We start from the raw sequence: 14,050 nt of genomic DNA, 5'->3' as shown, positions 1-14,050 counted from the left end.
CCAGATGCCAAGGCTGGCCTCGCCGTCCCTCCGCTCCGGGGCCACCGCGCCCCCTCGCCAGCCTCCAGAGCGCACGTCACTCGCCCGCTGCCAATCGGCGCCGGGCAGGTCACCGCTCCTCCTAGCCCGCAGCCCCGCCCCCGCCCGGCGGCCGCGAGCGCCCGCCGGCCGCTTCCGCTCTCGGCGCAGGCGCGGCAGCTCGGCCGGAGAGCGGCGGGGGTCCCGAGAGCAGCGGACGCCGCTGGCCAGCATGGTGCTGGAGAGCGTGGCCCGCATCGTGAAGGTGCAGCTCCCCGCCTATCTTAAGCGGCTCCCAGTCCCCGAGAGCATTACCGGGTTCGCCCGGCTCACAGGTAATCCTAGCCTCCAGCCAGTCCCCATCCTTGCAAGTTTCCCAAGGCGGAGGGTGGGGGCGGGCCCCTAAAAGTCCTGGGGCCGAGGGGCGGGGCGGAGCTGGGCGGCTGGCGCGTGACCCGGTGAGCCTGCGCTGCGAGGGCGGTGGGCGCGCTGGCTCCGCCGCTGGGGATCCCGGGAGAGGCCGGCTCTCGTGCTTGGAGGCCCCGGGCGCTGGTCCTCGTGGCTGTCTCCGCTGTCCTTCCTGGTGGGAGACCCGATGTTTGCAGATAAGGTTGAGTTGGGAACCGGCCCATCTTTTTCATCTCCATCGCTCCCTGCAGCGTGTTTATTTTAGAGCAGGGTAAGTCATCGTTATCTAAGGCGCTGTGTATCAGGCCGCCCCAGCTTTCGTGTGGGTGTGAGCGTGTGGGAGAGAAACACATATACACGTAATATGTGTTTGGCAGGGTTTTTTTTTTTTTTTTTTTGGTAACAAAATTAGAAAATAAACTCCATTCGCATAGGGAAGAGTTGACCCCCATGATAATGGGGGCATTTGAGGTCACTTCCGTTACGACGGGCCTGGAGGCAGTTTAGGTCACTCGAGTTGGAGGAAAGATCCCTTGGTTAGTAACATGGACCAAGAATTAGACGATGAAATTTAATGAATATATGTAACATTTTATACATATGTTACCTCCTTTAGAAAATAGAATCCACAACTCTGGATTTCACATTTGAAGGATGAAAATTAACAGAATGTAGTCAACACTTGGAAGATTTTGTTGGGTTCTGAGCATTAAGTGTGAGTGGGATATTTGTAAACCAGACCAGGGACTGATTAGGATGAGGAGGGAAAAAAACCCAAACATACTGATAAAGCAAACATTGAACTCATATGTCCTGACTATCAGGGAATGTAAACAGGAATTCAGATAATTTTGAGTTAACAGGGTTGCTTAGCCTATAGCAGTCTGGAGATCTATGGTAGCTGACTTTAAAATACTGTATTTGGAAGGCTGGCTGGTGGAAGAAAAATAAGATTTATTCTCTGTATACTGAAAGTCAGAACTAGGACCAAATGAGTGCAGGTTGTCTGAACGTGGATTTCAGCTCTCATACAAGGAATTATTATTATTTTTTTAATTAGAGAATACTTGACCCAAACAGATGGGGTCCTTTGAGAGAGATGCCCTCTCAGAGATTTAAAAAAAAAAAAAAAAAAGGCAATGTGGTGGTGAATAGATTTAGATGCGATAAACTAGAAACTGTTCTAAATCTAGAGATTCTTTGAATTATGGTCAGAGACATTTGCTCTATTGACAAATGGATGGTGAGATTTTAACATTTTAGATGTTAAGAGGTTTGGTAGAAAGGGTGATTTTGAATAGAAAGGGTTGTAACTGACTAAACATTAAAAAGAAACATCTAAACATAAGCAGCAAGCTGGGAGGATATAGCTCAAGTGGTAGAGTGCATGCTTAGCATACACAAGATCCTGGGTTCAATCCCCAGTACCTCCTGTAAAATAAAATAAAATAAACCTAACTACCTCCCCTGCCAAAAAAAAAAAAAAAAAAAAAAGCAACATAATTGTAACGAAAAAACTTTCAAATCAAGTGTTTATAAACGTCGTAGTTTTTTGATTATACAAGTTTATTCTGATTGTGGCAATTATGTAAAATTGACTTCTTCCCCCTTAGTTCTTTTACTGAAGCACTTTACATATTTTAATGTATTCCTCATCTTGTTCTAACAACTATGTATATAATCTTATTTTAAATTAACATCACAGTAGGTCTAACCATTCCCCTGCAGCTGGAAATTTGGAATGTTTTTATGTATCTTTTTTATTCATAGCGATCAGTGATAAGTAGCCCTGTACCAATTGTTATTTTTTTCTCCTTTGAATTATACCCTTGAATATATTCACTCAATAGTAATACCAGGTACAAAGAATATGATCATTTTGTAACATTTGTTCCCAGTTGCCAATTTACCTTACTAACTTGCATAAATTAACTGCTGAGTTTTTAACTCTCAAGAAGGAAAACAAAAAATCTCTTTACTCCCACCACAGTCCGATTTAACCTGAATTCTGAATTGTCTGTTGATTCTGATTGTGGCTGGTTTTATATTAGTTTCAATATTCTGTAAATAGAGTGTAGTTGAAGCAGATTGGAAAGTGTATTTAATCAATAAAAATATATTAAAAAAAAGTATATTTGATTTAGTAGCTAGATTTTCAAACTTTCCCCCCCCCAAAGATTCCTACTGTCAACAAATATTTAACTCCTATTAAAGGCATTAAGGAAACTCAATCTAAACTTTTTCCCTCTTGAATCAATAATATAGAGTAGCTTCCTCTTTAAAGCTGTTAAATATTTAATGTGAAGATTGCTTCTTAGAAATAATGACAACTTTGATAAATACCTTAATAGTACATATTTAACTTAAGTCCCATTGCAGCCTGTGTACAGTTCTCATTGTATTGCCTATTTGTTTAGGAAACATTAACATGTTTGTAATAACTACTTTGTGAAAAAAGAGTCTGTTTTGTACTGGACAGTGACAGTGTAACAGTTGCAGATCTATTTTGGAGCACTATGGAAGAAAAGCTTCAGTGACCAATTTCCACTCTGAGTCTCCCTGTCTGGTTAGGTTGTAATAGCTAATGACATTTGGCTCTCTTGAATGAGCTACTTTTAGAATCCAGCTTAGAATTTTGTTGAAATAAAAACCTGAAAGATAACTTTTCAACATAATTGTTTAAAATGTCTGCTAGACAAAAATATTTTCATTTTCTATTTATGACAATTTGAGCAAAAAAAGTTACAGTTTACCTTGTTCTTGACTGTTTCTCCTTCCCTTTTTAGATCCAGTAGTTTTTTTTTTTTTTAAAACAACTGACTCTCTCATGATGACTCTGCATTCTTAGTAAACACCTGGAGATCCTTAATTACCATACAGTATTTATAGGCAGCCTTTACCTATCAAAACAACATATCTATCTTTGTTTAGGTCACATTTTTAAGAGTGAGGCTTTTAAGGTAAATTAGTGTAATTCTACCCTTTGAAAGTATAGTGTATTCAAATACTTTGACCTTTAAAAAGGCTTTCCCTGTCATATAAACTTTTTAAATATGGGAACAACCAAAAAAAATCTCCCCATTCAAAAGTCAGGAAACAGTTTACTTCTAGATTTAAAAGCTAGCTCTGAAACTTTGAATATAGTAGTTCTTCCCCACTTGAACTAGTTAGCTTCTTTGAAACATAATGGTTTTACTCCTAAGACAAGGCAGTGAATCCTAAGACTATAATAATATTTTTCCCAGAGTAACACAGACATGTCAGAGCTAACATCTTCAAGGGCATTAGCTCCAGAAAGGGCCAGTTTTGAACAAAGTGTTTAGAAGTTGAACAGAGCTGAAAACTATCCACAAAAAGACTTATACAAACATGTTATTTAACAGCCTTATTTATAATAATCCCAAACTGGAAACAACCCAGGTACCTACCAATATGAGAGTGGATAAACAAAGTATGGTATATTCATAGAGTGGAATACTGGTTAGTAATAAAAAGGAATGAATTACTGATCCACCGGATGAATCTCAAAAATGTTATACTGAGTGAAAGAATCTCTGATTATAAGAATCAGTGGTGGGGAGATAGGGTAGAAGAGGGCAGAATATTTTCTGAGGTGATGGAGATATTTTACATATTTTTATACATTTTCAGTGAAGGCTCCCAGGAGTATATTTGTCACAACTCAGCTAAATACCTAAGATCAAGTTCAAACTAGAGTTGCATTTATTAACATGTAAATAATAAAGGTTATTTCTGAAAGATTGAAGAATTTTATTTTAGAAAACTTTTATTTTTGAGAATTTGGGAAAATATTTACATAGTTACTATAAACTGTGGAAGTTTTTTCCCCCCTCTTCCTAGCTAGGCCAACTATTTTTAAAAGTCAGTGTAATTAAAGATTATACTAGCCTTTGTGGAGAACAACTTAGGTGTCATTGAAACATCTTCATCCATGTAACTACTTTGCAATTTAGAATTCCTCAAGTCATCAAAGATTTACTGAGCACTTACTATGGGCCAGGCAATGTTCTAGATACTGGGACACAGTTCTATTTATGGTACTGAATGGAAAAAAGATTTTTAAATTGATTGTTAATTTCATTTTATTGGCCGTTTAGTCCTGAATAGTCTGTATTAGGTTTTAAGTGGTAATAGTAAAGCCATTCATTGAAAATATTTTACTTTCATCCTTCTAAAGTTTAGAAAGAAATTCATTTATATGTTTTACCCATAAATGACACGTAAGAAAATGTTATGAAAGTATCAGCAACCAAGTTGCCAGTATTATTTTTATGGTATCATTATATGCAACCTTTTGAATAGGAAACGAAATACAACAGAATGTTCCCAACCCTTGACTGATTAAAAGTTATTTTATTTTTTATACTTTTCTAAATTTTGTAAAATAAATGCAATTTCTGATAATCCTAAAAGAATTTTAGAATATACTGCACAAAATCCACATTATACCTAATAATTAGTAGGTAATTAGTAGGTAATAGATTTCCCTTCACAGTAGCTAATATATCTGCAGTAGCTCAACATATATCAGACAGGTTCATAGAAAATAGCCAATCTTAAAGTTCTTCTTTAAATTTCTTGTTTGGTTTTTCTGTACTTCATATTTCTCTACCAAAAATCAGCCCTAATAAATATACATAAAATGATTTAATTGAGCTTTATAGGCTGTATTATTTTCCTTTATAAATCTTTTCTGTAGTTAAATTGAAGTTTGTCATCTTTTAAAAAATAGGCTTTACTGAATAAGACTTGCATAAATTATTACTTTATTGTAAGAAATAATAGTACTTTCATCACTGTATTACTACAGAGTAGTATTTTGCGAAGGAATTAAATATTAGAAGAATATTTTCTGAAGTAGATTTTTAAAACCATGTTAACACCATTTATTTCTTGAAATTTGTGAGTTAAGACAGGAAATGCTAAACTTAAGAATCTAAGTTAGGGTTTTTCATCTTTACATTCTTATTCATTTACTTTTTGACTTTGAGTCACTTAACCTCTTGTTACTTTTTAAGTTTGTAAATTTTGTAATATACCAAGAAATACTTAATGTTATTCTACATTCAACAAACGTTTATTGAATAACTAGTGTTTTGAGATACTATACTGGATGCTGGGGCCAGTAACAGTCTGAGATATTGATTGCCTGATCTAGAGATACGTGTAAATAAGTAATTACAGTACAATATGGTGAGTGAGAAGGGGACTGACATTTATGCTCTACATTCGTTCATTCATTACGTTACTCATTAAACATTTATGAGGTATCTGCTTTGTGCCAGAAGAGTAGTACACAGCTCCTTTTCATACATGCAGGCTTATGGAAGAGTCAGCTTTATAAACAGGTAACAGTGGTATAATAAAAGAAACTGAGGGAAAGGGGCTTGGAAGTAAAGGAGGGAGTGATTAATTTTGCTTTGTGAAATCAAGGCAGACTTATGGAGGAGGCAGTGTTTGACCCTACTTTTAAAGGGTCCACGTAAATGGGTCTGATAGACCACAGGTAGAAAGGCATGGCAGACAGAAGGAATTCCTTATGCAAAGAACACAGGAAACCTTCCACTAAGTAATAAGTAGCTTTGGCCAGCTTTAGGTACACGAGGAATGGGATGTTTGTGGGAATTGAAGCTGTCAAAGTAGCCTTGCTGTGTCATACTTTATGGAAACATTGGTCTTTACAGAAACAGTGGTCTATGGCAGCACCATCCAGAAACCTTTCTGTGATGAAGAAATGTTTTCTGTGCTGTCAAATAATGGTAACCACTAGCCACACCTGGCTCTTGAGCTGCTGAAATATGACTGTGTCTTAGAAACTGAATTTTGAATTTTACTTAATTTTAATTTATTTAAATAGCCACACATATGCATTAATCAGGTTTTTTATTTTCTATGTTTTGTGATGTTTGGACATCTTGGGGTCTTTGCTGGCCAGGGAGAACCTGCCCCCTCCCAGGACTAGCTAATTCATAGAGATAATAAACTACTTGCCTGTGAGCATACCTTTCATATGCAAGCAACCAATCCAAAGCCTACACTCCAATTACCTCCTCTCCCTAACTCTCACTTACCATGCCAGTTTTTCCCCTGCCCTAAGTCACCCCAGGGCCAGATCTGAGACAACTAGGGACCAGCCCTACAGCCCAGAGCCCACTGAAATTATTCAACCTAGTCAATCCTAAACAGTTTACCCTACCTTGCCTTTTCCATAGAAACCGCAATAAACACTTGTGCCCTTTCCTCTCACCTTCCTTCTGGCAAATCCTTGTACTTCCGTTGTGGTCCTGTGTGTCATGGTGTGTGCCCTCCTCTTGGGAATTGTAAGTAAACTTTCCTTTCAAGGCAGTTGTCTCCATGTCTGTCATCTTACCATACCTGATTAAAATAAAATCAAAACTGTGGCTAGTGGCTACTATATTGGACAGCACAGAACTCTAGATAGACCCCTCCCCACCAAGAAAAAGTTCTTTGTCATTTCTGGAACTTTAATTCATTCAAAGGATTTATGTGGAGTGTCTCCACTTCAGTTATGAGAATAGAACAGCCAGCCTGACTGCAACATCTTATCCTTACAGAGTTTCATTTGGTGACTAAAAGATTGTCCCCAAAGATTTCTGCCATATAGCATTGTCAGGTTGAATTGGCAAAATATTTTTTTTCAGAGAATTTGCTACCAATCTTTGTAATTTCTTAATCAAAGCTACCATTTATCATACATCGTCTCTGTGCCAGGCACTCTTATAAGAGCTATACATATGTAAATAGGTTGTTTTGTCTAGAACTCATAACAAACCTTTGGCGTGGTGTTGTAGTGAAGTTTCATTTTGGAAGAGTTAGTGTTAAGCTAGTCTTTCTTTCAATAGTTAACCAAGAAGAACAGTTATCTCTAGAGAGTAGTTTTACCAACAGAAGAACAGATAAAATTTTAGATCTGTTGAATTTGATTGATGGTGATTAAAAACAGACTTTGGACTTACTGTCCTGGACTAAACCTGCTTAAGCTCCAGTTTACCCACATGAAAAGTGGGAATATTAATGCTGCCTAACAAATGCAGTTGTTTAAGCCAACACAGTATTAAATGAGGTAATACAGTGACACTCTTAGCTTGGTCTGTTCATTTGCCATTAACATTTATTAGCATGCCTTAGCACGTGACCTTCAAGTTTTCTCTTTCTCCACTAAGCTATTTCTATATAGTGCTTATTAGCAAGTTACCAAGTTAGCACTTACTGAAGGACATCAAGTGGTAACTCTTGAAGGACTGAAAGGATTCCCTCCGGAGCCTAGCAGAGGCCGGGCGCTAACTAGCATTTGATAAGTGCATACTGAAATATTTATCTTGGCTTCCTGGTGTTTCATTTATATTACTTACATTCCCTATCCCTCTAAGACAGTGTTGAGTACTACAGAAAGCTTTAATGAACTCTTATGGAAGAAAACATGTATCGAATAGAACGTATGTGAAAATTTCAGTTAGCTCTTTAAAATAGTAGTTTTACACAACATTTAGGTGTTTCTTCAGAAATTACTGTGCCTTAAAAGAAAAAACTATACCTTACCAAAAATGTAAATTAAAGCATTGAAGACATGTTCTGTCATAAATTATAAACCAGTGGTAAACCATGGATATTCGATTGTATGATTTTAGACATGGTGGAAATGTTTTTTAAACCTATAAAATATATCACACATTGAATTTTGTTTATAATTAATGGTGAGCATAATTCCTGAATTAAAGATAAACACAAATATATTTAGTGAGGATAATTAGCATATTTGATAGAAGACCTATTTCTGAAAATTAGGTTTTTTAGTTTCAAAAGTCTCAAGTTAGCCCACAAATAAAACAAGGTGGTCCTGGGTATAGGTGTCTTGATCGTTAATTATTCACAGTTTTACAGATAAATAGTTAAGACCTTAAGATGAGAAATAAAGAATAGATAAAGATAAGCTCAAGGATGAGACATGCTATTTGAGTTCTGTTACAGGAGCACACAGATTCTAACAAATCTGTGCATGTTTAGTTTCAGAATGGCTTCGGTTATTGCCTTTCCTTGGTGTGCTCGCGCTACTTGGCTACCTTGCAGTTCGTCCGTTCCTCCCGAAGAAAAGGCAACAGAAGGATAGCTTGATTAATCTTAAAATACAAAAGGAAAATCCCAAAGTGGTGAATGAAATAAACATTGAAGATTTGTGTCTTACTAAAGCAGCTTATTGTAGGTGTTGGCGTTCTAAGACGGTAAGATGTCTATTTACACATATGCTGAAATTTTGTGCAGTTAGGCTTGTTTTGCTTCTTAAATCCTCAGTTTTATGATTCCGTGAGATGAGAGATTTTTCCATAGTATTCATCACTGAAAGTCTGTATTCTTAAAGTTCACCTCCTATAATCAATAAACTTCCTACATTAGGAAAGTTACAGCAGCATGGAAGGATAGAAATCTATTTTCACTGTGTTCAGCAGTTAGCTAGAGTAACATGTAGTTTAAAACACTTATGTTTTGAGAGAACATAAGGCTTAGTGGAAAAGAGCTTAAGCTTTGGAGTTAGAATAAACTATTCAAATCTGATGTCAGCCACTTAACAGTATATGACTTAGTCTTTAATCTCTGATCATCAGGGGTTTTTTAAAATCTGATAATAAATCAATACCATGTTTCTGAGGATTTAGTGAGATGATATGTGCACAGCGCCTTATATATAGTATGAGCTAGTAAATGGCAGGTGTAATTACGGATGATTTTTATTGTGGAAGTTAAAAAGAAGAATTTGGAGTGATGGGTATTATAAGTCATTGATGAGATCTGTTTTCTTCTACTTTGAGCATTGCCTGTTTGAGGTTTTAAGTACAATTATGTTCATCACAGCATCCTTTGTAATAAAATTTTAGAAACAATCTAGATATCTGATAATAGGGGAATGATTAAAGTGTGGTATAATACAAATGATGGGATATAAGGAAGCTATGAAAAATCACGTTTTTTAAAGAATATATAATAACATGGGAGCATGATGTAATATAAACAAGAAGCATATTACAGTTTGATCCCAATTTTGCTTAAAAAAAGAATACACAAAGTAAGTACAGAAGGAAAGACATACCAAAATGTTGATTATTGTTACCTATGAGTAAGTTTTTAAAAATATATTTAAATTTTTAAAGAAATGTTAGAGTATGCATGAGTTTTATAGTAAGAAAACATTATGAAATAATTTATTTTGCATTTAAATTACATTCTTTTTAAATTTAAAATAAGTGAAGCGATGAGCTCAAATTTACAGCTCTATAGAGAGTAACAGCTTATTTTGACTCCCTTTGACGACTGTTATATTGACTTAGATGGAATCATCCAGAGCTTTTTATTTAAAATCTACCAAGTGACAAATTAACTAAACTTGTTAGATTTGCTGTAGTATTGGAATGTAGTTAGGTTAGATGTGGAGTACATCTGTTACTCAGGAAAGCTATCTGATATGTTTTTCCCCCTTAAAGTTAATGGAGTTTCTTTGTAAGAGCATTACACAAATCTTTCTACTTACTGAATCATTTTAAAAATAACAATTGTAATTTTTTTTTCCTTTCTAGTTTCCTGCCTGTGATGGTTCACACAATAAACACAATGAATTGACAGGAGATAATGTGGGCCCACTAATACTGAAGAAGAAAGAAGTATAATAGTAGTGAAGTAGGGTGGAATTGAGTTGTGTGCTGTAAAATCTTATGACAATATTTTTTCATTCTTTGTGTGTAGAAGATCTTTCAGATGGTGGTTTTTATTATTGCTACTGGTTGAATAATTATTTCTGCCAATTTATTTTCTTGCTACACTACTGTTTATATTTGATACTTTGTATATTCATTTATATAGAAAGCAAATTGAACAACTCTTTCATTCTGACTTCAAAGAATATATCTTCCTATAATAAAACTAACACTTTTGCTTTTCATTAATTGAGAAAAATCTAAGTTTTTGGCAATGAGTCCAAAGCTGTTTCTTTGAACATCAATATTTTCAACAGACTCTATATTTTAGTATTTTCTCCCTACACTGTTAAATGTATTATTTTTTAGTGCTCTTCTGTTTTGGTCATTTGAAGTGATTTTTTTTCCCCTTTTGGGAATTCCATATTCCATTCTTTTTAGATCAATAAGAAAAATCTTGCTGTCAAGAATTGCTTGAGTTTTCAAAGAGAAACTCTTTACTTTATAAATATTGTTGCCTATAAATATGAATATCCAAATTTCAGAAAAGATGGGGAACTGGGTATAAAAAGTTCCAACAAGGAAAAATTATTTACTTTATAAAAGATTTGTTTACTTCATAAAAGGCTTGTTTGTGTCTGTTTACGTGTGTTGTGTATATGTATCTTGAGCCATCTGACTCAGTGACAAGGTGGGGCGGGGTGGCAAGAACACTTATGGCTAAACAAACTCATGAACTGCTACAGTTTGAAGGTCAATTAGGAATAAAGTATATCCGAATTTACATTAAAATGATAATAGTTCAGTGTTCAAAGCTGTGTCAATATGAACATTTTAATCCTCTTTATTACAAAAGGTTTGAAAAATAAAATTACTGGAGAATCTTTAGAACTTTTGTTAATTTTTTAGCCCAAGAGTCTGTTTAGTTTTCATCTTATATTACAATTCTTATAGTAATAGCTGTCATTCAGTCTGTCTAGTAAAGGTACATTGCAGTCAGTTCCCTCTGCCTTCTTTATATGTGAAGAAGGTTTGGGAGACAGACATATTTAATTCTTCTTCCAATAATCATCAAAGCTAAGTACCAGACACCACACTAAGCATGGTACCTGGATTTTTAGTTTATTACATGTAATGTCATTAGCTTCAATTACGTGATCTTGATTTTCTCTTGAACAATAGTAGGAATTTTAATTTTAGGGTTAGAAATGTAGGTGTGGTTTTGAGAAGTTTTACAAGGTATATGTCTAAAATTGTTACTTCTCTCTTCTCTCCTCACCTGTGAGTAGGGAGAAATATAATATTGCTCTCACTTTGGCTCTGGGGAAAAACCTTTCTCACCAGAAGTTTGAATATCCTGGTCTGTGGTCATAAAATACTTTTCTTTAAAAGCATTTCACTGCAAATCACAGCAGCATGGTTTTATACATGTTCTAGTGGTTCCTATTCTTACATTTTACAGGAGAAGGTAAAATTTCCCCCAAATGTGGAAACTAAAGTGAAATTATCAATGTTAAAATTTGTTAAGTGTAAGAACATTTACAAAATTGAAAACTATCATCTCATAAAAGGTAATTTTAACACCTCAAAAGTAAGAAGGTTATACTCTCAGAATAAAGTTTTTTCTCCCCACATTTTCAGTTGTTAAAATTTGTTAAAGCGTTGTGCCCAAATATTTTCCCATCTGTGCAAATTTTTCAGCAGCCTTGGGCTGTAGCAAGCTGTTATTTTAATAACCCCTTTACATAAGCATTATTACCAGTTGCTGTTACTTCCTCTTATAAATTCACAGAATTCTATCATGTCTGCCTTAAAAAAATGACATCTAATAGAAATCTAGCTGCATCTGAACTGATAAAACAAGATAACTTGGCTCTTGAAATATGTATCTTGGATTTCTAGAACCTTCGAGAAACATCTCTATTGTTACTGTCACATGGTGTTTTTGAAGACTGCTTCTCCCTAACCAGGGCACTTACTCATTGCTTGACTCAGCAGTTGAGCACAACCATTACATAAATAGGTATCCAAAACTGTTGAGCAGTCTTGAAATATTAGTGATTCATTCATATGGGTAATTAAGCAAGTTGTATTTTGAAAAGCATGTTATAGTTCAGCTTTGAGTTCAGTGTCTCATATGATGACTCATTAAATTGCTTTTGTATTTTGTAACCTAATTTGTTAATAAGTTTATGGGAAGCTAATTAAGCCAGCTGCTGATGTATATAGTTCCACCTTTCTTACTGTGATCCTACACTCTTCATTAGAAACGTGCTATTAGACTCTTCCTCTGCAAAGAGTTTTAAAGGTTTTAATGAGTTCTTAAATTTAGGTGAATATTTTATTTACTACTTAGCAGAAACATCTAGCTGCACTTTACCTGTTTAGAATTCAGTTGTGGCAGCATCACCAACCTGGAGAAGGCAAGGGGAGTTGTCACTAATACTCGACTTTATTTAGAAGTGAGTGCGCTCAGATCCCCATCTTCAGTGTCTACTTACTCTTCACACCTAATTCTAACAAGTTTGGTTATCTGATTTCTGTTTCTGAACAAATCATAAGTATCGGCATCGACAGGGTCCTGCTAGAGACAGGTAAACAATAAAGTGTGACAGCTGACAGCAGGGGAGGGAATCAGAAAATTTATATGAACACTAAAAGCCTAGCCGCTTGAGACCCTTTAATACAGGATCCTACACACTACAGTCCCTGAGAGCATCACTGTGATCAAGTTACATAAATGATGTTGAATGAATTTGAATCAAGATAAGTAGTACATGGTATTTAAGAAGGTAGGATATTCTGTTGCACTTGGTGATACCAATTTCCACATTATTGTTAAAAGCTTAATGTTTAAAGTGTATATCCAGGTGGAAATTTTATGCAGAAAACACTATGACTCATTCCTTGATATTTGGAGGCTTATCATAGGAAGTTTTTCATTCAGTGGAAATATTTTTCAAGTTTAATGACAGTAATTCACTGCATAATTTAATTTGTTAAAATAGGAGGAAGCTAAATAAAGGAACAGTGATTTAAACCACATAAATCAAGTTAGATGGCCTCTTCTACCTTAGGGAGGGTTACGAGTCATGTTTAAAAACCATTCAGCTGTAGTTCTGTGACTGCCTCACTGCCTTGCTGGCCATGCAGTCCCCTGGCACCAGAGGTGGGCTTGGAGGAGACTCTCTGAGCTGTCCTGTTTTAGCTGTGCTGCTGCATCTGAGGTTATGCTTCAGTTTGTCGTAACAGTCTTTCTGGAGGCTCACTTTATGTTCAGGGAGTCATCTATTATCTTTTGCAGAAATCCCAGTTTAATCGAGTCATGTTGTAGTAAGTATTATTTTAATATAGAAAGTAGACAATTCATATTAATTATTAGCAATCGTATTGTGTAATTTTACATTATGGTCTTGAAGGACACAGAAAAATCTGTTCAGAGAGGTGTATCTGTGTCTTTCAGTCAGAGATGATGTCACTAACTTCCCTTTGGTTTAAATGCTTGATTCTTGGCTTTACAAAAAGTGTATCTGTGACTCCATTCTCTTAGAACACTGTTGTCAAATAGATCAGCCACAGTATTTACAAATTACTGCTGTCTACTATAAAGCTGTAATTTTCCAAAATAATATAAAAGGGGAAAAGGGTAGCAAATTGCATAATTATAGAGATGAACCCTGTAATAGTGAGAAAAAAATGTCAACAAACAATTCACTAAATTTTCATATTTCCTGTAATTTTCCATTAGTACCCATCATACAGTCCTCTGCATTATCACACTAAAGATATGAATCAAGAACATCTAATCAATAAATTTAAGATAGAAGTACAGTCTTCAACTATGTTAAATGATGCCAAGAAATTAAGTAAGATGAAGATAGAAAGATGTTCACTTTAAA

The 14,050-nt window shown here is 35.5% G+C and overlaps 2 protein-coding genes across 2 annotated transcripts in view; one reads left to right on the top strand and one right to left on the bottom strand.

Annotated features, from left to right (window-relative positions):
- Window positions 1-218: 218 nt before the first annotated feature.
- Window positions 219-10,792, top strand: CISD2 (CDGSH iron sulfur domain 2). The gene is made up of 3 exons (XM_074343114.1): window positions 219-353; window positions 8,473-8,687; window positions 10,035-10,792. Exons 1-3 carry the CDS (start codon window positions 251-253, stop codon window positions 10,122-10,124), a joined length of 408 nt encoding a protein of 135 aa, XP_074199215.1. The 5' UTR covers window positions 219-250; the 3' UTR covers window positions 10,125-10,792.
- SLC9B1 (solute carrier family 9 member B1) overlaps window positions 6,572-14,050 on the bottom strand; it is a 67,610-nt gene continuing 60,131 nt past the window's right edge. Inside the window, exon 13 of the transcript XR_012499531.1 lies at window positions 6,572-6,822. The gene's annotated coding sequence lies outside the window, so the exon portion shown is untranslated. The remainder of the gene's footprint in view (window positions 6,823-14,050) is intronic.

Source organism: Camelus bactrianus, chromosome 2 (assembly GCF_048773025.1).
Source record: "Camelus bactrianus isolate YW-2024 breed Bactrian camel chromosome 2, ASM4877302v1, whole genome shotgun sequence".
NCBI lineage: Eukaryota > Metazoa > Chordata > Mammalia > Artiodactyla > Camelidae > Camelus > Camelus bactrianus.
Note: the sequence above shows the minus strand (reverse complement) of the source record. Positions and strands in the feature narration are given on the sequence as shown.